Source organism: Phyllostomus hastatus, unplaced genomic scaffold (assembly GCF_019186645.2).
Source record: "Phyllostomus hastatus isolate PE091 unplaced genomic scaffold, TTU_PhHast_1.1 phas_contig_495, whole genome shotgun sequence".
NCBI lineage: Eukaryota > Metazoa > Chordata > Mammalia > Chiroptera > Phyllostomidae > Phyllostomus > Phyllostomus hastatus.
Window position 1 is genome coordinate 4886566 of NW_025333895.1, and position 25328 is coordinate 4911893.

At 61.9% G+C, this 25328-nt stretch overlaps 1 protein-coding gene across 1 annotated transcript; it reads left to right on the top strand.

The window, feature by feature from the left end:
- The first annotated feature begins 18 nt into the window (after positions 1-18).
- LRRC8A (leucine rich repeat containing 8 VRAC subunit A) lies at positions 19-25190 on the top strand. The gene is made up of 4 exons (XM_045846421.1): positions 19-169; positions 3354-3459; positions 16621-18785; positions 23502-25190. Exons 3-4 carry the CDS (start codon positions 16629-16631, stop codon positions 23775-23777), a joined length of 2433 nt encoding a protein of 810 aa, XP_045702377.1. The 5' UTR covers positions 19-169; positions 3354-3459; positions 16621-16628; the 3' UTR covers positions 23778-25190.
- Positions 25191-25328: the final 138 nt, after the last annotated feature.

Consider the following 25328-nt stretch of genomic DNA (forward strand, 5'->3'; position numbering starts at 1 on the left):
GCCACCGCCTTCGCGCCTTGGGTGACGTCACTTCCGGGGCGGAGAAGGCTGAGTGGTGCAGTGAGGGACAAACAAAAGGAGGCGCCGGAGGGGCGCCGCGGCCGGTGGCGGGACTGTGCGGCAGGGGCCCCGGGGCTGCCTGCTGGGCGGCCGGACGCGGCGGGCCCAGGTGAGTGGGTGGGGTGGGGAAAGGGGCGTGAGCTGTCACCTCTCAAAACCCACTCCTGCACGCCCCGGGCCAGCTGTCCGGCTCCGCGCGCCCCGCCAGCTCTGGCCCTGCCCGCTAGGGCCGGCTCCCTGGGGCCTCCCGCGGCAATTCGGTTCTGCCTGTGTCGGGTGTCCCCCTTTCCTCGGGTCTGTGGGACCGCACCCTCTCCCCGGCGCCGCGGCGCGCGAGCCCCCTCCCTGGCACCCCGTGCCTCCCTGCGCTCTACTACTGGGAGTTTCCGCCTCGGCTCCCCCAGGTCCCCTTGTCATCCCCTGGGTTCCCCCAGATCCTCACTTCTGCACACACTTCCCCGTTCGTAGAGTTCGCACCTCTGGGCTCTCTCCTTACCAGCTCTTTTTCATCTTCAAGGGTTCCCCCTGCTCCCTTCTTCCTGGCTCCTGACCCTTCCTTTCCCCTTGGGCCCCTCCCTCCCCTTGATCTGGCGGGAGAAGTGCCCTGACTTGGGGGCAGGGTCCCTGGCTAGGTGCTTCCGGCTTGTCAGGGCTGGGGTCCCCGGGAAGACTGGTGCTGGGTCCGGGGCCTCGGGCCAGGTCTGATTAGGTCCGGGCTGGTGCCGCTGTGGGTGAGCTGGAGCTCCAGCAGAGTTGGCTCTCAGGCTGAAGGAACAGAGCCCCGGACCCTTGTGGTTCATGATGATGATTCTGCTCCTTCAGTTGACTCCTTCCCCTTGATCTGGAGGGGAGTGAACCAAGATCCCGCTGGTTCTCAGCTGATGCAACTGCTGCCTTTTTTGGAAAGGAGGAGAGATGGTTGGGGGGTGTCCACAGCCTCCTCCTGGTGGGGACTTGGCCGAAAGGGTGGGGCTTCCCTTGGTGACCACATTCTCCTGACCTTCCTCTTCCCTGCCTCACCCCAGGAGGCCTGTGGAGGATGAGGAGGGAGAGAGAGCTTGGGGAGGGAAAGGGGATCTGGGCCTAAATTGTGGAAGAAGGATTTGGAGACGCCACAAGCCCCCCAAGGGCCTCTCCCGCCTTTTCCACTAGGAACCCATAGAACCCCTGCCCAACCATGTCCTGCTCTCTGGAGCAGACAAGCTGGAGGCGGAGAGGGGAGGTCTGCTGTTGGTGACCCTTCCTGTGAAGAGGATGGAGGAGTGGGAGTTTGTTCAGAGGGACTGGGCAGTGCCCGTGGCTCGTTCACATTGGCATTGCCTTCGTGAAGGTCAAGTCTTCCTCTGGCTCACCAGGGAGGGGCAAGGGCAGATGTCTTGCACTGGAGGACTGGCTTTTGGAGAAACGCTAGGGCATGGATTACGTGGCCTCTGCCTCCCTGTCTTCCCAGGCGTGGAGACTCTGGGTTTGGGTCCAGTGCCCCTCTGCCTTCCGGGGGCCGTGGGACATATGGCAGGGGCTCAAGAATGTCTGTGACTCCCCTGCCAGAACTCAGGCAGATGCTTTGTGTGCTCCCTCCCTCGGGCACGCCCAGGAGGAAACGGCTTCCTTTGCAGACTTGGAGTGGCCCTGCTGCACGGAGGGGCTCGCGAGGACTCCCCCAGTAGGTCAGGACTCAGGGATGTGGCTGGGCATCGGCTGCCCCTGGCCTGGCCTGGCCTGGCCCGTGCCAGTAGGAGGGAAGGGATCAGCCTGATTCCTGACTCTTGAGAGTGGAGATGATTCTGGGTGTTTACGTGGGGACCCTGAGGCACAGGCAAGTAGTCTAAGACCTCACGAGGAGTCAGGTGGGATGGGTGTGGAACCCTAGAGCCCAGCACACTCTGTCCATCCCCGACTCACTCATTTGTTCACTCGGGCTCTTTGAGTAAGTGCCTGGCCCGGTTCAGGGATGGTGCCAGCAGAACACAGCTCCCGGCCTCCTGAGCTGCAGTCTGGGAGGAGAGGCAGAGAGGAAGACACTGATACAGCTTAATGATAGAAATATTCTAGAGGCGGCCCCGAGAAAAGAGGCATCAGCTCTGGGTGAATATGTAGGGGTTGGTCACTGTGTGTTTCCCAGAAGAGGAAGGAGTAGAAAGAGAATCACTTACCAGGAGTCCAGAGGCCAGAGTTCTGGTCCCGGATCTGCCACAGGCAAGTGACCGGACTGACTAGTGGGTGTCCCCATCCTCGCAGAGGAGGGCAGGGTCGGGGGAGAGGCCGGCCTAGGTGGCCCCTGTGGCTTCACAGCTCCAGGTGCTTTTCTGCCTAGTTGCCATCACTCCCTGTGGGATTCCTGGGTCGCCGTCTCCCCGTGAGGCTGGGGACCATCTCCTGCTTCCTTCCTTCCAAGACAGTGCCTGGCACTGAGTAGGTGCGATAATGCTTGTGGCATAAATGGTTGAAAGACTCCGTGAGCCCCCCTAGAGTCTTTCAAGTTCTGTTGTCTGCCTCTGCCCGCACTCCTCACCTCCTCTCCTGCCCCTCCTTCCTGCCAACAACTCCTCATCCTCTGACCTTCCCTGATGGCTGGGCCACGCCCCCAGCTCCTGGCTGATTTAGATGCTCCCCGTACCCCCGTTGCAGTCTGAGCACGCTTCTGTCCCCACCCGGCTAACCTGTCTTGCTCACTCGTGCGGATGTTTCTGGTCAGAGTGCTGGCAGGTAGTAGATGCTCACCAAATGCCTCTTGACTAACAGATGATGGTTGGGGTTTGCGTTTGAGTCAAAGTTACGTGTCTGGGCTGAGGATTTGTCTCTGCCTGAGTCTGGCTCACCCCACAATAGCTCATCCCTCTCCACGGCCCACCTCCAGCCCTGGATCTAGCCAGGTTGAATCATGCAGCATTCTCTAGATGCCCTGTTCTTTCCCGTCCACGCAAACATGTGTCCCCCCCCCCCCCCCCCGCCTGGAATGCTCTCTCTGCAACTCCTACTCTTCCTCAGCAGTCGACTCAGGTAACACCTTTTGCAGGGGGCCCTCCCCGACCCCAGCCAGCAGTGCGGGTCTGGTGTTTCTTCCGTGGTCCCGTAGCTTCTGGGTTCCCCGCAGCGGAGCCCTGGGCCCTCAAGAGCCGGCTGTCACTGTTGACTTGGCCTCTCCCCAGTAGACTGCCTGACTCTCTGTTGTCGCCCCGGAACCCAGCTGAGGGCCTGGCACCAGGCAGGCACTCGGAAAATGTTGGCAGCACAGCAGGTAACTCTGATGGTCATGCACATCCCCGCTGACAGCAGCTCTTGCTTCCTCGTAGGGAGGCAGCTCCATGGAACGAAAGAGATGCCAGGACCCTGCCCGGACAGAAGGGGGCCAGCCTCAGCACCGGCAGCCAGCACGCAGATAGCAGAGCCGTCCCCGGGGTAAGGACTGGGTCCCTCTCCCCCCGAGCCAGCCCCGGCCTCTGCCCAGGCGCCTTCCCTGGCCCGGGGAGCAGAGGGCAGGACCTCCGCCGTCTCTGCAGCCCTTGCTCTTCTGCCCGTAGGCCCCGGGCGTCTCGGGCAGAGGTGGCAGGAGACTGAACTCTTCCCGCTCCTCCCGACTCGGGGGCCAGCTGAGCAGCATCCGGTTGCTGTCCTCTCCGAATGCCAGGGTTACGTCCATTGCCGCCCCCGCCCTTCCTGCTTCAGCCCCGCTCTGCCGGGCTGGGTTGTGGCGGGTGCTGTCTCGTGGCCACACTTCCCAGGCGTGTGTCCCCTGGAGCACGCGTGTCCCCAGCGGGGAACGGCAGCTCCTCGTCCTTGCCGCACGAGCCTCCGGTGCGTCGCGGTGAGCCCCACGAGCCTCTGAGAGGGACCAGCGGGCCGAGTTTCCCACACTCCCTGGCCCGTGCGGGTGGACCTCGGTGGGGACGGGGTTTCTCAGCCTGCACTCTGGAAAACGGTCCCCGAAGGCGGGAGGTGCACTGGTGGGGACCGGCAGCTGGTCCTCTCGTGCCCGTGAGTGACTGTGGACCGGCCGCCACGCCGCTGTGCGCCTCGGTCTCCTCATCGCCAGACGGGGACCACACCGGCACCTCATCCCCCGAGTCAACAGTGGGGAGAGGCACTGGGCTGGGTGCGCGTCCCAGGACGCGGCCCCGAGTCATAGCAGCTCCGTGGTTTGGGGAACACACCCTGCTCCGTGATCCCGTCCGGTCGTTCGAGGAAGCTCAGGCCGTGGCCTTCCTCCCGTGTACAGATGCGTGTACAGATGCGTGTACAGATGTGGAGACGGAGGCTGAGGGGAGGGAGCAACGTACCCAAACTCGGAAGGGAGGAAGGAAGGCAGGGCCATGGGACCGGAACCTGAGCCGGGGGTTCTGGGCCCGGGTCCTTTGCTGGGTGCCACCCCAAGGCCTCCCTGCCTTCACTGCCTACCTCAGCTTTTTGCTAAGGAAGGCCTGGCCCCCCCTAGCCTGGGCCTTAAAAGAAATAGTAATCTTACTATTTTTTTTTGTAATTACCAACATACTTGCATGCTCATTACGTTTGTATAATGTTTTGGTTTTAACGCCATGTAGAAAGCGGAAGTCCCCCGTGACCCCCCTCCAGCGACGTGAGTGGGGTGGGGTGCATCCTCCCACGCGTATCACTGCTGTTTGCTCCTTCGTCCAAAAGCAAGCCCGGTACAGCTGCTGGCCCCAGCCCGCTCTCGCTTCCTTGGTGGTCGGTGGTCGCTCCTGGACCCCTCTCCCAGGCCAGGGGAGGTCTGAGCGTGCGTTCCCGTCGGCATGTCCGCACTCTGGTTCTCCCCCCTTAGTGCTCCTTCCCTCCCCGTGGGGCTTTTGCAGCAGCAGAGGGGGGTGGAAATGCCTGGTGTGTGGTTTCGCTGCCTCTCCTGTTTATTGGGACAAGGGCAGCGACTCTGGGCGCTGCCCTGCAGGAGTTTCCTGTCGGCTCGGAGGAACTCTGTCCTACCGGGAGAGGCGAGGCGAGGCCTCGGCTGCAGTCTCCGGCCGCCTGCGACGGGCAGGAAGCGGCAGGCCCTGCTTATCTGGGATCAGAATTCCTCCTCCTCCGTGCCAGGGACAGCGTGGAGGGAACGGCGCGGGCCACACACACGAGTTGGAGTTGTTACGTGTGCCCGAGTCTGGCCCTGACTCTGTTTACCCTGGTGGTTTCTGGCAGAAGCCTCGGTCCTCGTTCCCCTGCAATGCTTCCTTTGGGTCTTAGTCTTGAGGGTGGGCAGGCAGGCGAGAAGGTGGGGGGCCGCCCTGAGGCCTGGGGTCCAAAGATGCTCTGTTGGTACCCAAACGACCTCAGGGTGGGTTTCAGCAGGAGGGGCTCCTGTCGGGCAGCCTGGTTTTGTGGGAACGGGGTGGGGGGTGGTTGGCAGGATTGAGCTGGGGGTGAGGTCTGTGCCCGAGAAGTCTCCCTCGCCTGCTGGGGCTCTCGGGCTCCCTGGCCTGACCCTCTCCCTCTCCCCCGGTTCTCCCTCTCCTTCTTTCCCTGGGGTCTCCTTCCTTCTGGAGACGCTTTCCGGCAGAGAGCCCCAGGAGCGGGCCCCTGTCCCCTCCCCCCTTCCAGCAGCAGGGCCTTCGGGTCCAGTGGCCGTCCTCAGGGGCCGCGGGCTGAGTGCTCGGCGCGGTGCCGGGTCATTACACACGTCTGCTACCTCGCCTGCCACGGCCACCCGTGCGAGGTGGTGTCACCGTTTCACGGGCCAGCAGGCCAAGACTTGGAGGGACCAGGGCTCCTGCCCCAGGTTGTCTTAGTGGCAAAGTCAGGATTCAGACCCGGTTCTCTCCGCCTTGGCCGCCTGTGCTTTCTCCCCACCTTCTACTTTTCTTCTTCTCTGGGTGCTGGGGCTTGGGGGTGCTTCAGAGTCACCTGGGGGCCTGTCGGAAGTGCCGTTTTCCCCGGAGCCCACCACACGGGTGCGCAGGGAGAGTCGGGGGGCCGGGCCCAGGAGCCGGCACTCTGAAGAAGCCCCCCAGGCCACCGTGAGCTGGCGGTCTGCAGGCCACGCCAGGACACACTGACCGGGGTGACTCTTTCCGCTCTGGTCCCCACCTCTGGTGACCGAGTCTCTCTGCCACCAGGACTGACACCCCTGGTGTAGAAGCCAGCTGAGTTCCCCTCAGTACCGGGGGTCTTAGTGACCTCCCAGCAGTTGGGGATGAGGGTGGAGGGGGGGGCATCCGACCTTCTTTCGCCCAGGATGCCTGGGGCTGAGGTTTCTAGAGCAGCTTTCACTCCCGGCCACGACGCCCCTTGCTGCCTCCCCTGGTGTGTCTCGGCTGCATCTGTGACGAGCTCTACACTAAGCATCTCTCGAGGGCTTAAAACCTTAAAACCCAGCAGGCGCCCGCGGTGCCTCGGGCCCGGAGTAACATTGCACCGGAGCGAAAGCGGCTGTAAAATTCCACGGCTCTCGCGTGCCACCTGGACACCCGCAGAGGCACGGCTGCCAAACCCTGGCCCTCCCACAGACGGAGTCGGGGGCGACCAGGGGCGGGGCCTCGTGGGGATCCTGCCCTTCCCGTCTCCCGGCCGCGCCCTGGGTCAGCACCCCGGGGGCAGCCCCTCTGGCCCGGTGAGCGGGCCGCTGGCGTCTCACCTGTGGCCGCGCCCCTGCAGTCCCAGTCCCCGGGGATCCCCGCCACCCTTGGCTGTTCCTGCCCACATTTTATAACCCGTCTGGAAGGCAGCGCTGGCCTTTATAGCGGCTCGGAACCTGTGTCTCAGGCCTCTCCTCCCCCCAGGCCCAGGCCCAGGCCCAGCACCTGGCTTCCTCCTAAGGTTTCCGTAGAGCTGTACCTGCGAGACCCAGCAGCGTCTGCCTGTGGCCTGCTGGGGTCCCCCGCAGAGCCGTCTGGGTGGCCCTCGGGAGAAGGGGCTCTTGTCCCAGGGAGCACCTCCAGGGGCCTGGGAGCCGGGCTGGGCCCAGGAGACCAACTTGCCTTTGCGGCAGATGGGCACAATGCAAAGTCGGACCTGGGGTGGTCTTTCCCCCCATCTCGCTCTGTGGCCCTGGGCAGGTCGCTTGACCTCTCTGGGCCTCAGACTTCGGACCCTTAAAGGGACCGATACACCTTACCACGATAATAACAGGGGCTGACGTTACTGAGTCGTACTGTGTAGTGGGCACTGGGCCGAGGGTTTCTGTGGCCTGCCTCCTGCAGTCCTCCTCACCACCCCGAGAGGAGTGGGCTCATCACCCCATTGCACGGATGAGGAAACCAGAGCGAGCCCTGGGAGGCGAAGTGGTTTTCCTGAGGCCACGCACCGGCGCCATCTCCGTGGTCTGCTTGAAGGTCCGGGACTGAGGCACAGGGAGTGCTGGGCGCGGTGATGGCAACCGGCCGCTCCAAGGCCCGCCTGGAGGGTGAGGGGAAGTCCTCGCTTCCGGCCCGGCCTCCCGGCTCTGTGTGCGGGGCCACGGCGGCGGGGCAAGTCCAAGGTGGGTGCCCCTTACCTGTCACCCTTCACCTCGAAGGCAGGCCCCGCCCTAACAAGTCTGCAGGAAGGCGAGCCTGTTTGGGAGGCCCCGCCCAAGTGTGACAGCATTTTGGAACTGAAACCCGTTCCCCTCCCCACCCTGGCCCAGACTGTCTCCCCTTTTCCTTTCCCTGGGACCAGAGGGTGTGCCCTCCCCCGCAGGAAGAGGGCCACGCCAGGCAGCGCCCCCAGCCGCTGACTCATCCCAGCGGGGTGTGGGGGCCCAGAGGGCAGTGCCCTGCACTGGGGCGGGGGCTGCCTGCGCCCTGGGACGGATCACACCCTCTCCCTCCCGCCTCTGGGACCAAAGGAAGCCGGGGGTGCTGGCCGGGGAGCAGATTCACAGGCTCAGAGCCTCCTGGGACAAGGCCAGCGAGCGACCCAGTGTCTCCCTGGGGCCCCCTCGCAGGAACGGCCCTGCCCCCTTCCCTGGGAGAGTGCCGGAGGGACGGCCGGTCTAACCGTGGTACAGGAGGGACGCCAGCCAAGCCCCTTCCCTCCTGCCTGGGACGGTTTCCCAGCCTGTCTTTCGGGGCTTCAACAAAAGGCTCTCTGTGCCCTGTTTACCCACTGCCTCGCCTGCCACCGCAGCTCAGGTGTGGCAGCCAGATCTCTGCGGGCCGGGCCGCGGTGGGGCTGGAGCTCATCGGGTGGTCTTCCTCTGGGACGAGTGTCCTTTCTGTGTAAGAAGCTTCGGGAGGAAGTCAACGAGGGGGACGGTGTGCCAGCTCCCACCCCCATCCTTTCCAGGAGCCCCGGAGATAGATGCTGGGGGCCTCTGGGCGTCTGGGCTGGGCTGGGGGAGTTTGCGCTTCCGGCTCAGCCCTCACCTGGGCGCCTGCCCCTGAATTCTGGGAGGGTTCTGTGCCGTGGCAGCTGGGCTGTGACTGTAGCGCGCCTTCCTCTGTGCCAGACCGGGCTGACACCACGCGCGTCCCCTTTTTAAATCTCGCAGGGAGCCTCTGAGCTAGCAGCCGTAATGCTCCCCTTGGCCAGCTGAGGAAACCGAGGCTCCGAGAGGAAAGGCCGTGGTCTGAGCTCCCCCGCCCCGAGCCCTGCTCCCCTGCGGAGCGGGCTGCGCCTCGGGAGTGGGCTGGCCGCCTGGGCGGGGCGGGTGGGAGCGGGCTGGCCTTCCTCTTCCGTAGTGGACGGCGGACACTTCTTGTGAGCTCTGAGGATCCTCGGAAACCACACAGTGAGGAAGCCCGCGGGCGTTTTCCCCAAGTATTTTCCCCAACTTAGGAAAGTACCAAATTTAAATAGTGGAAGAGTGTGTAATGTAGACCACTCTCCAAATTCGTACCTCTAAATTTAACCACATACAGTTCTATGTATAGCTTTCTAGGTTTTTCTCTGCATACAGTAATACATCTGTTACTGATACAATTTTTTTTAAGATAAGAATGGGATTCTACGCTTTTTCCTAATTTTATTTTATTGTGGTAAAACACGCATAACATACGCCCTGGCTGGGTGCGTCCGTTGGTTGGAGCATCATCGTCCCACGCCCCGGGGGGTTGCAGGTTTGACTCCCCGTCCGGGCACACACCTAGGTCACGGGTTCAAACCCCGGTCGGGGTGCTCGAGGAAGGCTGCCGACCGGTGTTTCTCCCACGTGGATGTTTCTCTCTCCGTCCCTTCCTCTCTCTACTGCCAGTGGAAGGAAAACAGATCCCCGGGTCAGGATCTCAAAAGCACACACACACCACGCATGTATGTGTGTGTGTGTGTGTGTGAGAATCGTGAAATTTACCACCTTCACCGTTTCTAAGTGCGCAGTTCAGTGGCATCGTCACGTTCGCGTCACACAGCCATCGCCACCGTCCGCCCCCAGAACTCCTTCCGTCTCCCCGAACCGCAACTCTGTCCCCGTCGAACACCAGCTCCCCAGCACCCCTGCCCCCAGCACCCCATTCCACCTGCTGTCTCTGCGAATCGGCCCACTCTGGGGACCCCGTGGCAGTGGAATTGTACAGTATTTGTCCTTTGGTGACTGGCTTCTTTCACGGATCGTAAATTTTCATTCTCGTCAGCATTTCTTTTTTTTTATTGCTTTATTATTTTATTGTCACTGGGACATCTTTTGGGTCAGTGCATACAGATCTCTGAGGTGGGTCGAGTTCTTCTTTTTTAATCCTCGCCCAATTTTAGAGAGACAGAGAAAAAGAGAGAAATACTGATGTGAGAGAAAAATGTTGATCAGTTGTCTCCTGTACCTGCCCCGACTGGGTATGGAACCTGCAACCCAGGCACGTGCCCTGATTGGGGATTGAACCCGCAACCTTTGGGTGTACGGGACACAATCCAACCAACGGAGCCACCCGGCCAGGGCAGCGTTGTTCTTATTTTAAAGTGGCAAAAGCAGGGGCTTCAGCTAAATAATTTGCCTGGGGCCATGGAATTGTCTCATGGTAGAGCTGGATTTGAACCTGCATCTCCCCGACTCCAAAGTGCGTGTTCTTCGCGCTCCCTGAGATCTGTCTGCTGCCAAGGGGAGGACCGGGCCTCTGGGCTGCTTATCCGGCTCCCGGGACCAGGGATGCCCCAGCCCTGCTGCAGGGGCCCGGGCCCACGTCTCCCCACCTGTGTGAGCAGCGCCGTGGGAAGGGTCTGGCCGCACCCTGCCCACTTCTGCATTGCCCTGGGGGCAGGGCGGGGTCAGGAAGGGGCGATGCTGCCCCTGGAGCATCCTCAGAGACCACAGGTGCTGCTGCGCCCGGTGAGCAGCAGGCCAGTCGGAAGGAGGAGCCGAATCTGCTGCCCTGGCAACCGGGTCCGGTTGCCGCCTCCAGCAGAGCTTGGCAGGTGCGAGGACCAGAGGGCCAGCCAGGATGATTGTTCCAGTGAATTTTGTGTGAAATGGTTTAAACACACAGGAAAGTATAAAACCAAGCAAGTATCTTTGTATCCAGGACTTCGCTTTGTCAAACCTTAGTTTTTGCAGTAATTGCTTCAGATTTTCTCTCAAATTATTTCAGGCACAGTGAAGTCTCTTTTTTCAATCCCATTTGCTTCCCCCACAAAGTGAAATTACTGCCTTGACTCTGGGGCCCCCGGGGAAGTTTTCACACCTGTGCACATGTGTACACACGCACGCACACAGGAAGGGGGGGGCAGCAAACCCAGAAACAAATTGGTTTCTCATAAACCAATTTGTTTATGAGAAATTGTGTATTTATTCTTAGGTTTTTAAGCTTCAGTCACCTTCAGAGCACACTCCACCCGATGCGGTGCCCCTATGGAGATGTTTTTTCCACTGCTCGAAACAGTTTTTGAACTTGTAGATTTTGGTGCCTTTTAGTGCTTCTGCCGGTTTTTGTTTCACCTCTTCCCCATCAGCAAAACATTTCCCTCTGAGGCCTTTTTTCGACCAGGGAAACAGAAAAAAGTCTCTTGAGAGCGAGATCAGGGTGGGGCATGGGGGGTCATGATGTGTTTGGTCAGAAGCTGCTGAGCACTCAGTGGTGTGGGCAGGTGTGCTCGTAAATCACCCGCCATGAAATGGGCAAATGCGTTGGGTCTTAAAGGAAAAATTCACTGAAGCAGAACACGGCCTCCCACAACAACGCCAGCTGGCACAGTGGCATGGACGGCTTCCTGGAACACCCACCCAGCAGGGGAAGCCTGGACTCAAGGGGCCCACCCTCCAGGCGATAACCTTTATTATTGAGTCCCCACTTGTATGCCTTATAGAAAACCTTACATAATCAGTGTATTTCTCTATGGCTTGTTTATAGTTCAACTTTTTAAAACAGATTTTATTTATTTATTTTAGAGAGGGGAAGGGAGCAAGAGAGAGAAACATCAGTGTGTGGTTGCCTCTCACACACCCCTCACCGGGGACCTGGCCCGCAACCCAGACATGTGCCCTGACCAGGAATCGAACTGACAACCCTTTGGTTCACAGGCTGGCACTCAATCCACTGAGTCATACCAGCCAGGGCTGTTTTTTATTGTTGTTGTTGTTTATTTTTAATTTATTGATTTGCATGACAGAAAGAGAAACGTTGATTTGTTGTTGACTTATTTACGCATTCACTGTATGGGCCCTGGCTGGGTATCAAACCTACAACCTTGGTGTGTGGGGACGGTACTCTCACCAACTGGGCCACCCGGCCAGGGTGTGGTTCCGCACGTTTCTGAGGCCTGCCCATGCGCCTGCAGTTCATTCGCTGTCTCTGCTCTCCTCTTCCATCGTGTGATTGGAGCAGCCCATCCCTCCCCTTGATGACGTTCAGCAGAGTTTTTGCTGTTAGGAACGACTCTTCAGTGAGGGTTTCTGTCCGTGGCTTCGTGCGTGTGCGTGTCTAGTGACGCTCTCAGGTCTGTGACTCAGAGAAACTGCTGGGTTGTAGGGCATGTGCACCCTGACCTGTTCCTGGGCGTTCAGCATGGCTGCCCACGGCAGGGGAGTGAAGTGGCATCTGATCGTTCTACTTTAAATTACTTCGTGTATTAATTTCCACTTGCATTTTCCCCCTTTGAGTCGTCTGTTCATACATGTGGCCGTTTCTCCTCCTGTTGGACCGTCTTCCTCTTACGTTTCTGGGAGTTCTGCGATCACACACCCCTTGGTGCCTCGACCATCTGTTACAAAACACGGTCCCATCTGTGACAGGTTCTTCCAGACAGGGGAGCCGAGGCTCTGGCAGAGAAGCCGCGCCCACAGCTCCGCTAGGAGGCGGCGCTGGCTCTGGAGGGCTAAGGCAGGCAGGGGGCGGAAGGGCCCCATGCGCCCCGTGCACCCCGGAGGCGGCTGGCAGGTGGGGTCTGCCCTATCCGAAGGGCCCCTGGAGGGGATCTGGTGTCACGCACAGGCGTGCGGAGTTGGCAGGTCGCTTCCGTCCCTGAGCTCCGGTCTCCTTGCCTGTGAAGTGGTCGTGAGGGATGTTGCTTGGCCTGCGCAGGGAGGGCATGCCGGCGCTCGCCGCGGCGTGGATGAAGCCGAGGGCACCGTGTTAAGTGAAATGCGCCAGACACAAGAGGACAGATAGCGGGCGGTTCCAGGGACACGAGGTCTCTGGAGTTGTCACGCTGACAGAAACAGAGAGTGGGACGGTGGTTGCCAGGGGCTGGGGCGGCAGAAACAGGAGTGAGTGTCACATGGGGACGGAGTCTCGGCTCTGCGAGATGACGAGCGTTCCGGACTGGGGGGCGTTGGGGGTCGCACGGCAGCGGGGGTGCGCTTGACACCACTGGGCCGAGCCCCTAAAAATGCCGAAGGCGGTACATTCTGCGTTGTGTGCATTTCGCTATGACAAAGTTTTTGAGAGAAAAAGGGGCACCGAAGCCACGCGCCCCACCTGGGCTCGGGAAGCTCCTGGCCTCGGCCTCGGCCGCCAGTCCAGGTGAGTGGGGCTGCTCTAACTGTGGGTGCGGAGGTGTTCAGTCCCCTGGAGTTGCCCAGCTCCCGGGGCAGGTGGCTGCCCTGAGCTCCCTGCCTGTGAGGGATCCACGGCCCTTGGGGTCCTCCCCCGCCCCGCAGCCTGGCCGGCCAGCCCCGATCCGCCTGGGACCGAGGCCGCTTCTCCCCCCCACACCGCGCAGCCCGTGCCCTTTGCTGCACCCGCTCTGGCCCTGTCGCCCCCTCAGGGGCCCTCTCGAGACCCTCTGACTTTATTGAGCACCTACTGTGGCTGAAGACTCCTGTCCCCAAGCAGCTGCTGGTGCTCCCCCAGGTGAGGAGGAGGCCGAGAGAGCTGAGACCAGCCGGAACCGCCCGCCCCGCTCTGCACTCAGCTCTGTAAACGCAGGGAATCCCACGGTCCCTTCCCAGGGGCCCCGAGCGGTGTCCCTCCCCTTGTGCAGGACCTCAGGCTGCGAGCCGGTGGGGAGCTTGTCTAAGGCCCACCTCCTCCGAGCCCTCCCCGGCACGGGGTTGGCACCCATCTCTCCTGCTGTGGCCACGGCCGCCCCCCCTCGCACACAGGGCCCAGTTGTCTGGGCGCCCCGCTGTCTGTCCCACCCTTTCCCACACACTCACACTGGATCGAGAGACCCCTGAAGTGGGGGACACGCCTTGGTCACCTTTATCGCCCCCACAGGCCCGAGCCAAAGACTGAGCAGGGTTCAGGATGTGCTTCGAGACCGGGTGTTGGGCGTGTGTGTGTGAGCGGGCGAGAGGCGGGGGTGCTGGGACGGAACAGCCTGGGCCGTTCCCCGCCTCTCTGAGCCTCAGGCTCCCTCACCCTGGAACGGAGCTGTGACCGGCCCCCAGCGTGGCACCAGGAGTCAGGAAGGTCGCGAACGCAGAGCCCGGGGTGCGGGGGCCCAGAGACACCGCCCCGCTGTGCGGCTGGGTGTTCTCCGGGCTCCCGACACGCCCATTCCCCCTCCGGAACGGTGAGGCTGCAACCACATCCTGCCTGGTCGTGAGCTGCCTCCGCCCCCGACACCTGGCGCCCTGCCACGGCCCACTCGTCCTGGACTTTCCAGGGCAGGCTGTCGTGGGCGCTCTCCTCTTGGTCCCTCCCTCCTTCCCTTCCCCCGTGACTGCGTGTCCCCCCTGAGTGTGGGCTCGGGGAGCCAGGGAGGGAGGGACGACTGTCCCGGTGTCTTGAGTGTTCGGGGGTCTCTCGGCCGGAGGCCAGCCGCATGTCCAGCAGGCTCCCCTGGAGTGCCACTTTCCCGGGCGTGTGGGTGGTGTGAGAGCCAGCAGGTCGTTAGAGGGCCTGGGCCCTCCCCTCGTGTGGGGCGGGCACCCCTGGCCTGGGCCTGCCGGCCTCACCAGGGCAGTGCTGGCGTCTGCTGGCCTCGTGGTGACCCGAACCCTGGGAACCCGGAGGGGGGGTGGGGAGGCCGCGCTCCTGTGCTCCGTCTCCGCACCCCTGGAGTAGGGGCCTGTGAGCAGGCGGGCGGGGAGAAGGCCACGCAGCGGTAAGGACCCAGGCGGGGACGTGGGTCATAAGAGGGACTCCACCTCTCTGGACCCAGTTCCCCCGGCTGTGGAGTGGGGCTGAAGGAAGGCCCCGCAGTCGGACACCGAAGGGATCCCACGAGGGACGCCGTGGTAAGGCCCGCTCAGCCTTGGGCACGCAGCCCTCTCGGTGCCCCGATGCCTCCACGGGGTCCTGTTGTGCATCCCCCTTTGCCCTCCCCACCCGCCCCAGGATGCCCCAGGACAGGAGGCCCCGTCTTATGAAGCATCCGTTACTGTTGTCATTATTTCTGTTATCAGTAGTCAGAATAAGGTGGCCCCGTCCCCTAAGCTGGGCACCCTGGTTCCTCTCCCAAGAGAAACAGACCCATTTGTTTTTTTGTTTTTTTGTTTTAAGATTTTATTCATTTATTTTTGGAGTGAGGGGAATGGAGGCAGAAAGAGAGGAAGAGAAACATCAGTGTGTGGTTGCCTCTCACACGCCCCCTACTGGGGACCTGGCCCGCAACCCAGGCGTGTGTCCTGACTGGGAATTGAACCAGCTATCCTTTGGTTCACCATGCAGAGCTAGATCCATTTGTTAAAATACGGGTATTTAGCCCTGGCTGGTGTGGCTCAGTGGATTAAGCTCTGGCCTGCAAACCCAAGGGTCGCCAGTTCTATTCCCAGTCAGGGCACATGCCTGGGTTGTGGGCCAGGTCCCTAGTTGGGGGTGTGTGAGAAGCAACCACACATTGATGTTTCTCTCCCTCTCCAAAAATAAATAAAATACTAAAATAAAAAAAATGGGTATTTAAACTTTAAAGTGTAGATTTAAAACTAGGGTGTAACATAAGATCAATTTTATTTTTTTAAATACACATAGAAAGGACAAGGTTATTACTCATTGACAAGGTAACAGGCCCTGGCCAGGTAGCTCCGTTGGCTAGAGCGTCATCCTGATATGCCCACGTTGTGGGTTTGATCCCTGGTCCGGGCTCATATAAGAAGCAACCAACGAATGCATAAATAAGTAGAACAACAAAGCGATGCTTCTCTCTCTCTCTCTCTCTCTCTCTCTCTTCCTCTTCCCCTTTAAAATCAGTTTCAAAGGAAAGAAAAGCTAACAGTGGGCAACCCTGGGTGGTCTTTTCACGGGGGGGTTTCATTTCTGCCCTTACACCGTTTACTTTTCCCAGGCGTTCTCCCGCAAGCGCCCAGCACCTTTTTCTCCCGTTGGTTCGGCCTCACTGCTGGTTACAAGAGCCTCGTGCCTTGGCAGAGCAGCCGCGGACGGGGCTCCTTACCCACGTGTGCTGTGACGCGCACCTCCCGTGTGCCGCCGGCCGGGTTTCCCGAACGTGGCTTCTCGTCTCGCGTTCCCCAGATTGGGCCAGTCGTGAGTGTCCCCGAAGTCACGTATTGCCAGAGCAGATTCCCGGCTCTCCCCGAGCCCTGCCGAGTCAGACTCTTCAGGGAGAGGCCCTGCTGCGGCCGCTTCTAATTTCTTTCCATCCTCACGTGGACGGACACCGCCAGAGAGGACCTTACATAAACGCACGTACGCGATGGTGTCGTCCTACTTCGGGCGAGGCGCGCTCTAGTTCTCGTGCCCCCTCCCCCAGGAGCGCTTCTTGGGGTGCACCCGCTGGGTGTGTGTCCTCCGGCCCCCTCAGGGCCCCCGGGACCCTGCACACGTGCACAGAGGGGTTCCCGCACTTCCCTGTTTGGTTTGTAGAAGTGAGTCCATGTTAAGCCCCCTTCTCTCTTTCTGGCTTTGCTTGTACTCTGCAGACATCTCTTCAGGCTGCTGGCTCATGGCAGCCGGTTCCGAGGGAACTGGGGGTTTTCAGCAAGACCCTCTAGTCAATCTTATCAGTAAGAGGACGGGATCCAGCCGGGAATTCCAGAATGTTCTTGCTGGAATGCAGGGGGGCTCCTGTGCGGGCGAATTAGCCATCTGTCAGCGCGGGTCCTGATCTCAGTGCTCAGCCTTCTTGCTGTATAATGGGGGGGGGGCTGCCTGCCTTCACCCCCCACCCCCATGGTGGTTTCCCAGCCGTCGGTGACCACGTGGCTCCTGGAGAAAGGGTAGTCCATGGGCCCCCCCTCGAGCGGCCAGGCTCTGACCCCTGGCTCACCGGAGGTGGGATTTTGGACGGCAGGCCCGTCGTCTCCCTCCCCTGACCCCGGGGTCCCAGGAAGCCAGGCCACCTGCAGTAACCCCCTCACGTGGACCCTTTCAGGTGGAACCATGATTCCGGTGACAGAGCTCCGCTACTTCGCGGACACGCAGCCGGCGTACCGGATCCTGAAGCCGTGGTGGGACGTGTTCACCGACTACATCTCCATCGTCATGCTGATGATCGCAGTCTTCGGGGGCACGCTGCAGGTCACCCAGGACAAGATGATCTGCCTGCCTTGCAAGTGGGTCACCAGGGACTCCTGCAACGACTCCTTCCGGGGCTGGGCGGCCCCCGGCCCGGAGCCCTCCTACCCCAACTCGACTGTCCTCCCGATGCCTGACGCGGGCCCCACCGGCATCCGGTACGACTTGGACCGGCACCAGTACAACTACGTGGACGCCGTGTGCTACGAGAACCGCCTGCACTGGTTTGCCAAGTACTTCCCCTACCTGGTGCTGCTGCACACGCTCATCTTCCTGGCCTGCAGCAACTTCTGGTTCAAGTTCCCGCGCACCAGCTCGAAGCTGGAGCACTTTGTGTCCATCCTGCTCAAGTGCTTCGACTCGCCGTGGACCACGCGGGCCCTGTCGGAGACCGTGGTGGAGGAGAGCGACCCCAAGCCGGCCTTCAGCAAGATGAACGGCTCCATGGACAAGAAGTCGTCGACGGTCAGCGAGGACGTGGAGGCCACCGTGCCCATGCTGCAGAGGACCAAGTCTCGCATCGAGCAGGGCATCGTGGACCGCTCGGAGACCGGCGTGCTGGACAAGAAGGAGGGGGAGCAGGCCAAGGCGCTGTTTGAGAAGGTGAAGAAGTTCCGGACCCACGTGGAGGAGGGCGACATCGTGTACCGCCTCTACATGCGGCAGACCATCATCAAGGTGATCAAGTTCATCCTCATCATCTGCTACACTGTCTACTACGTGCACAACATCAAGTTCGACGTGGACTGCACCGTGGACATCGAGAGCCTGACGGGCTACCGCACCTACCGGTGCGCCCACCCGCTGGCCACGCTCTTCAAGATCCTGGCGTCCTTCTACATCAGCCTGGTCATCTTCTACGGCCTCATCTGCATGTACACGCTGTGGTGGATGCTGCGCCGCTCGCTCAAGAAGTACTCCTTCGAGTCCATCCGCGAGGAGAGCAGCTACAGCGACATCCCCGACGTCAAGAACGACTTCGCCTTCATGCTGCACCTCATCGACCAGTACGACCCGCTCTACTCGAAGCGCTTCGCCGTCTTCCTGTCGGAGGTGAGCGAGAACAAGCTGCGGCAGCTGAACCTCAACAACGAGTGGACGCTGGACAAGCTGCGGCAGCGGCTCACCAAGAACGCCCAGGACAAGCTGGAGCTGCACCTGTTCATGCTCAGCGGCATCCCCGACACCGTGTTCGACCTGGTGGAGCTGGAGGTGCTCAAGCTGGAGCTGATCCCGGACGTGACCATCCCGCCCAGCATCGCCCAGCTCACCGGCCTGCAGGAGCTGTGGCTGTACCACACGGCGGCCAAGATCGAGGCGCCCGCCCTGGCCTTCCTGCGCGAGAACCTGCGGGCCCTGCACATCAAGTTCACGGACATCAAGGAGATCCCGCTGTGGATCTACAGCCTGAAGACGCTGGAGGAGCTGCACCTGACGGGCAACCTGAGCGCCGAGAACAACCGCTACATCGTCATCGACGGCCTGCGCGAGCTCAAGCGCCTCAAGGTGCTGCGGCTCAAGAGCAACCTGAGCAAGCTGCCGCAGGTGGTCACGGACGTGGGCGTGCACCTGCAGAAGCTGTCCATCAACAACGAGGGCACCAAGCTCATCGTCCTCAACAGCCTCAAGAAGATGGTGAACCTGACGGAGCTGGAGCTGATCCGCTGCGACCTGGAGCGCATCCCGCACTCCATCTTCAGCCTCCACAACCTGCAGGAGATCGACCTCAAGGACAACAACCTCAAGACCATCGAGGAGATCATCAGCTTCCAGCACCTGCACCGCCTCACCTGCCTTAAGCTGTGGTACAACCACATCGCCTACATCCCCATCCAGATCGGCAACCTCACCAACCTCGAGCGCCTCTACCTGAACCGCAACAAGATCGAGAAGATCCCCCCGCAGCTCTTCTACTGCCGCAAGCTGCGCTACCTGGACCTCAGCCACAATAACCTGACCTTCCTCCCCGCCGACATCGGCCTCCTGCAGAACCTCCAGAACCTGGCTGTCACGGCCAACCGGGTGAGTGGCCGCGCTGCCCCCACCCCCTCCCCCGGCTCCGCGTGCGGGCTGGCCCCTGGTGGCCCCTGGCGGCCCCTGGCGGGGTGCTTGGGAGGCCCCGTGTCTCAGGACCTCACCTGCGCTTCCCAGAACTGCCCGGGAGGAGCGTGTAACATTTCAGGTTCCCCCGCCCCCACTCCAGACCTGCCAAATCAGATGTCTGGGGCTGAGAGCCTGTCTCCACCGCGGAACTCGATGGAGTTCGCCTGCCAGGAGGGACCGTGTGGTCAGCTGGGGTCTGTCCCCAAGGTGCCCTTGTGTGGGTTCCTCGTAGGCAGGAGTGTGCGTGGGCAGGAGACCCAAGGCCTGTGATTTTCTCCCTCTGTCTCTCAGCGGGGTCAGGGGAGGTGCTCAGGAGCCAGCGGGATTGTCCTGGGCCAGATTAGGGACTGAAGCTCCAGTCTGGGTCCACCAAGAACGCAGTCATGTGGTGGCGGCGGGTGGCCAGCCGAGGGGAAGCCAGACTGCCTCCACGACTCCTCGAGCGCTGCCCTCTGCGTTGGGGGCGGCGGCGGGCAGAGCCGGGCTTGGTCGGCGCTGGCTTGTCCCCACCTGCCTCTGGGGAGGACACTGTGCAAACAGTCTGGGGCCCGTAGTGTGGGAGGCCGCACCCGGGAGACAGCTGGCAGTCCCTGCGCTGTGTGGCCTCTGCGCACCAGCCCCCTGCCTGGCCCAGGAAGCCCCCCACCCGAGGCCCCCCACAGAGGTAGGCGGGTGAGGCTGAGGGCAGGGTGCCCCTGTGGTTTCGTGGTCTGGCCTCTGCGGGAGGAGCGGATCCACAGCGCCGGGGGGACCTCCCCGCTTACCCGCCCCGGGGACCTGTAGCGAGATGGACAGTGGAAAGCACAGGTCTCTTCTGGGCCCCTGCTTTCAGGGTAGATTATACTGAGGTGGGTGGAGATGGGGTTCTGTGGCCAGGGGTGGGACATCCAGGGAGGGGCCGGCTCGGCCACCGCCTCTGTGCCTCCGTCCAAGGCGGTGCCCTAAAGTGGTCTTGCCGGTCAGCGAGCACTTGCGGTGTGTCAGCCCCGTGCAGGATACGGTGTTCCCAGAACCCCAGGGTCCCAGCAGCCCCAGACCCTGAGGTGCCCCTGCCTTCTCCTGTGTTACTGAGATCGGAGAGCCCGGGCATGCCACTGAGAAGCTCCCCGCCCTTGCCTAAGCCTCTCTGACTGCAGACCAGCCTGTCTCCATACGTCAGAGGTGATGACAAATCCCGTTTCCCTCCCCAGGTTAGGACTCTGCGTGCCTATGGGAATGAAAAAGGGGGGAGGTCAGGTGCCAGGCTGCCCTGCCCTGGAGAGTCCGCCCGCAGGGCCCGGGACAGGCTCAGTGGTCAGGAAAATTGGGTTGCTGCTGAGAAGCCATATTTGGAGAGCCCCAAAACCCAGCTCCTTCTCTAATATGTGTGGGGAACCAGGGGGCTCCTCCAGAGTGCAGCCCGGGGCCAGGTTGCCCCTGGAGCTGGGTCAGCCGTGGTCACCCCACGACCCTTAGGGACGCCTGCGCTGCCCGGGGGGCTGTGTGGGCACTGGAGCTTGGCGCGCCCTCCTACCCTGTGGAGGGTGCGGCCAGCAGCCAGCCTGGCTCCCCATCCTGTCCCCCACCCCCCGCCGCACACCCCAGGCACGCCTGTTAGGTCGTGACTGCAGGCTGAGGTCAGCCCTCAGGAAAGGAGCTGGCGGCAGGCAGGCACGCTGTCCCCAGGAAGGAGACCCTCGGACACCCTGTTCATTGCACAGCTCAATCACGTCCTGTCCCCACGCCCTGGAATGCCGGCGGCCTTCTAGGGGAAACAGCTGCCGCGGGTCTGTCTGCGTCTGGCTCGTCCTCTTAAGCTGGAGGCCCCTCCATCCTCAGGCCCGATGGTTCCCCGTGGGCCACCTTGGCCTGCAGTTCAAAAGGCCGGGCCGGTATGGCCCAGCCCAGGCCCTGGACTCGAGTTCCCCCAGGTTTAAATTCGTGCCAAGGAGTGCCTGACAAAGCAGGCATGCTTTGTCCACTCATTCATTCCTTCGCTCATTGACTCGGCAGATGCCTTTCAGGCCCTCCTAGCGTGGAGGTGCTGGGGCACAGGGACAGACGAGGGGCAGCATGCCCACGGCTGCCCATGCCGAGCTCACTGACTCGCGGGGAAAGACGGCAAGCACGGTGTGGGAAGAGCTGTGCTGGGACACGGGGCTCCTGGAGCGCAGAGCGGCCTCAGCCCAGACTTAAGGCAGGGCCGGCCAGCCTCCCGGAGGAAGGGCATCTCACCTGGCCCTGCAGGATGAGGGGGAGTTAGCCCGGTGAGAGGCAAGGCGGAGCCCAGTAGGTTCTGTCCCTGCTGTGACTGCACGGTGAGCCACCCCTGGAATCTGGACTTTCCCCCGAAGGGCTGGAAGGAGCATCCTGTTCTTCCCGGTTCCTGTCAGTGACCGAATCTCTGTTTATCTCACGCCCATGCCTCTTACCAGGCCATAAGCTCTCGAGACAGGGACCTTGGCTCTCTTCGTTCAGCGCATGGGTTCGCCGAACTCGCGCTGGCTGAGTGGAGAGAGGGGCAGGCCGGCCCGCAGTGTGGAGATTGCTCTGGCTGCAGTGTGGGGGCGGAGGGGCCCGGGGAGCAGGCGGGAGCTGACAGAAACCCGTGTGCAGCCCCAGGGGCGGGGGCAGGCCTGCACTGGCAGAGCCGCCAGGGACGGGGAGACACGGATTTCCAGGAGACTTCGGAGGTAGAACCCTCAGGATGGGGGCTGGGTGGGAAGTGGGGAGGAGGGAGCTGTCTCCAGTGACACGAGGTTTCTCACCTGGCTGCCTGGGTAGGCGGATGGTCACGGGGACAGGACACAGCAGGAGGCGCAGGTTCTCAGAAGGGAGGCCCGAGTCTGCCAGGAGGTCCCAGCCAAGAGGCCTCTCTAGTCCAACCTTTTTGTCCCACAGGTGGGCAGACTGAGGTTGGGGGGGGGGGCGGGAGGGCCTTGCCCAGGGCTGCACGGCCCCCCACCCCCACGCCGCATGTGGCAGACGGCCCCTGCCGGGCTCCCAGTCCGAGAAGGCCAGGCCCACGCTCCCCTTGGCTCTGTCTGGCTCTGTGGCATCCCTTTTCACTTCTCCGGGCCTCGGCCTCCTCAGCAGGAAAATGGGGACGGTGACAGAGCCACCGCAGAGCTGGCGGGATCCCTCCTGCCCATCACGTCTGAAGTAGGTCGTTTCGGGGCACACTGGCCCAGTGAGAGCTCACGGCCGACACTTGCAGACGGGCGGGGACGGAGCTGGCACCGTGGAGCGCTTCCCGCACGCCGGGAGGCAGTGGCCCCCCTCGGCCCCCCCAGTTCGCTCCTGGTTCCCCCGGCAGTGCAGACACTGCGCAGGGCGTGTGTGGAACCAGGTTCCCCCTTGGCCCTTCGTTTCCAGCTGTGCACCACCGGCAAGTTAGCTTCTGCAGGGCCTCAGTGACCCCATCTGAAGAATGGGACGGGTGGTCACAGAACATTTACAGGGAGTTCCCAGGGTTGAAAGAGTTCATCGTCTCAGCGCTCAGAACAAGCCTGCCTGTGGAGTAAGCTGCCAGTGGGCATTGCCCGGTATTCCCATTTTGCAAGATCGGAAGGGGACTCCGAGTGGCCACTGCTGGGCTCCGTGCGCTCGCAAACAGTCTGTGACTGACCGATGAGGAGACTGAGGCCCCAGGAAGGGGAAGTGACAGAGCCGGGATTCTCAGTCCTCGGCAGCACGTAGGGGTTGGGATTTTCTCAGCATGCTGCTCTACTTCCATAAATTTTTTTTTTTTTTTTTAAGATTATATTTAGTCCCTGGCTGGTGTAGCTCAGTGGATTGAGCGTGGGCTGCAAACCAAAGCATCACAGGTTTGATTCCCAGTCAGGGCACATGCCTGGGTTGCAGGCCACGGCCCCCAGCAACCGCACATTGAAGTTTCTCTCTCTCTCTCTTTCTCCCTCCCTTCCCTCTCTAAAAATAAATAAAGTCTTAAAAAAATGATATTTATTTATTTTTAGAGAGAGGGGAAAGGAGGGAGAAAGAGAGGGAAAGAAACATTAATGTGTGGTTGCTTCTTGCACACCCCTCACTGGGAACCCGGCCTGCAACCCAGGCATGTGCCCTGACTAGGAATCGAACCAGCGACCCTTTGGTTCACAGACTGGTGCTCAATCCACTGAGCCATACCAGCCAGCACCCATACATTGTTCCTAAACCAGAGAGGACCGACAGCCTGGGTCCCGGCGAGCCCTGGGCAGTAGAGGAGCGGGTGTGGTTGATAGTGGCTGGCTAGCGTGATGGGTTTCCTAGGGCGTCAGGTGCGGAACAAGGTGGACCCGGGCCTGCCCTCTCGGAGCCCACAGTCCCAGGTGACAGGTGACAAAGCAATTCCACCATCGAGAGATCAGTGGTGCTGTGGGCCCGTGGGTGCCATGGGTTACCCAGGAGGTGAGGGGAGGCTTCCTGAGGAGGTGACTGCACGGCGGAGACCTAAAGTCCTGGTGGGACTACGCCGGACTCCGGGCCAGCTTATGCGGGTGCTGGGGCCCCAGGGAGCGGACGTGGGCCTCAGAGAAGGTGCCTGTGGCCTGGGGAGGGAGGGTGGGAGTGAGGTGGGGGGGAAGGGAGGCCCGGGACCCAGAGGCCCCCAGACCTGAGCCTGCCCACCTCACCTCCCCCCTGCTCCTTCCACTCTAGATCGAGGCGCTGCCCCCGGAGCTCTTCCAGTGCCGGAAGCTGCGGGCCCTGCACCTGGGCAACAACGTGCTGCAGTCACTGCCCTCGCGGGTGGGTGAGCTGACCAACCTGACCCAGATCGAGCTGCGGGGCAACCGGCTGGAGTGCCTGCCCGTGGAGCTGGGCGAGTGCCCGCTGCTCAAGCGCAGCGGCCTGGTGGTGGAGGAGGACCTGTTCAGCACGCTGCCGCCCGAGGTGAAGGAGCGGCTGTGGAGGGCCGACAAGGAGCAGGCCTGACCCGCGCCGGGACCACCGAGGGGGCCTCTGGCCCAGGAACCCAGGAACCCCGGGACGGCCACCCCGGCCTCTCGGCCAGGGCAGGAGCCCGGGCGTGGACGTGAGCGGAGCCAGGGCGGCAGGACAGTGCCTGAGGGGGCTGGCCCCTTTCTCCCCCTGAGACTCGGCCCCCGGGGCGGGCGCCTGCTGGGGAGACCGGAGACCTGTAATCTGTCTGGGAGGCGGCAGCGCTGCGTTGGGACGGCAGGCCTCCTCCCGGGAGGCCCGCTCTGCCCCAAGGCCCAGGACGGCTCCTCCGTAGCTCTTGGTATTTATTTCTCTCCGCCTCCCGCCCCTCCCTCCTGATAACCGACACATTCCCCAGAAAGCTCAGCTCCAGTGGGGGTGTTTAGGGAAGGGTGGGCTGCTCTGCTCTTCCTTGAGCGGGGATGCCGGCCGCCTTCACGGCCACGCAGCCCGGAGCGGAGCGGCCCCCGCGGTGCCGGTGCCGGGCTGGGCAGTGTTGGCGGCGCGGCCCGTGGGAGAGCAGCCCGCCAGGTGGAAAGGCCGGGCCTGGGGCTCGCCTCGTCCGTTTTAGAATTTTTTTTTTAAGTAAGAACTTTTTTTAAGCTTTGAAAATGGAAGGTTTGGGTATTAAAAAAGAAAAAAAAAAACTTAAAAAAAAAAAGCCCAAAGACACTAACGGCCAGTGAGCTGGAGTCTCAGGGTGGGTGCAGGCGGCAGGACCCTGAGCTGCGAGTCCTTCCCCCAGGGAGTTCCGTCGTCCGTCCCTCTGCTCCCCGCGGTGGGGACTTCTGTTTTGTTTTCGGTGTCTTGTTTTCCTTCTCCTCCATGTGTCTTGGCAGGCGCTCATTTCTGTGGCTGTTGGCCAAAGGGAATGTTCTGGAGCTGCCAGCAGGGGAGGAGACTTGGGCTGGCCAGTCCCCGGGCAAGCAGCGCTGTCCTCCCTGTCCCTCGTCACAGTGTTAAGGAGCCAAGAGGAGCTGCCTCGCCTGGACTCTGCTCTCCCACCCCCTGTGTCCCCAGCTGCCCTCATCCGCCGGGTCACCCCGGGGTCCCTCAGAGCCCGCGGCGGGAGGCGGGGCCGCCGGTGGGGAGGCGGGCCCTGGGGAAGCGGGCCGCCCCGGGTCTGGGCTCCGGTCTCCGTCCCCGGCGCCTGGTGGTGAGAAGCCACCGCGCTTCAGACCAGTCACCCGGGTCCCCGCCTTAGGTCAGCCACTTGCACACTAAGGCACGTTTTAGCGTCTCTCGTCTTCATGATTTTGTCCACTCGTCCTTCCGTGTTCTCTGCGGCGTGTCATCCAATGTGACCCTCAGAAATCGCGCACACTAGCCCCTGGCGGCCGTGAAGCAGTCCGTTACGTGTGGGTCCGAACCTGTAGACTCGAGCATCAAATAAACCTGCCACAGAAAGTCGTCTCTGGGGTCTGCATGGGGCGGGGGCGGGGGGGGGGCTCCCCTCGGCGCTCTGAGGCCCACCGGGCCCTGTGGGCGGGTTCGTTGAGGAATCGTTTATCGGGCACCGACAAGATAGTGAGCCGCACCTCTCAC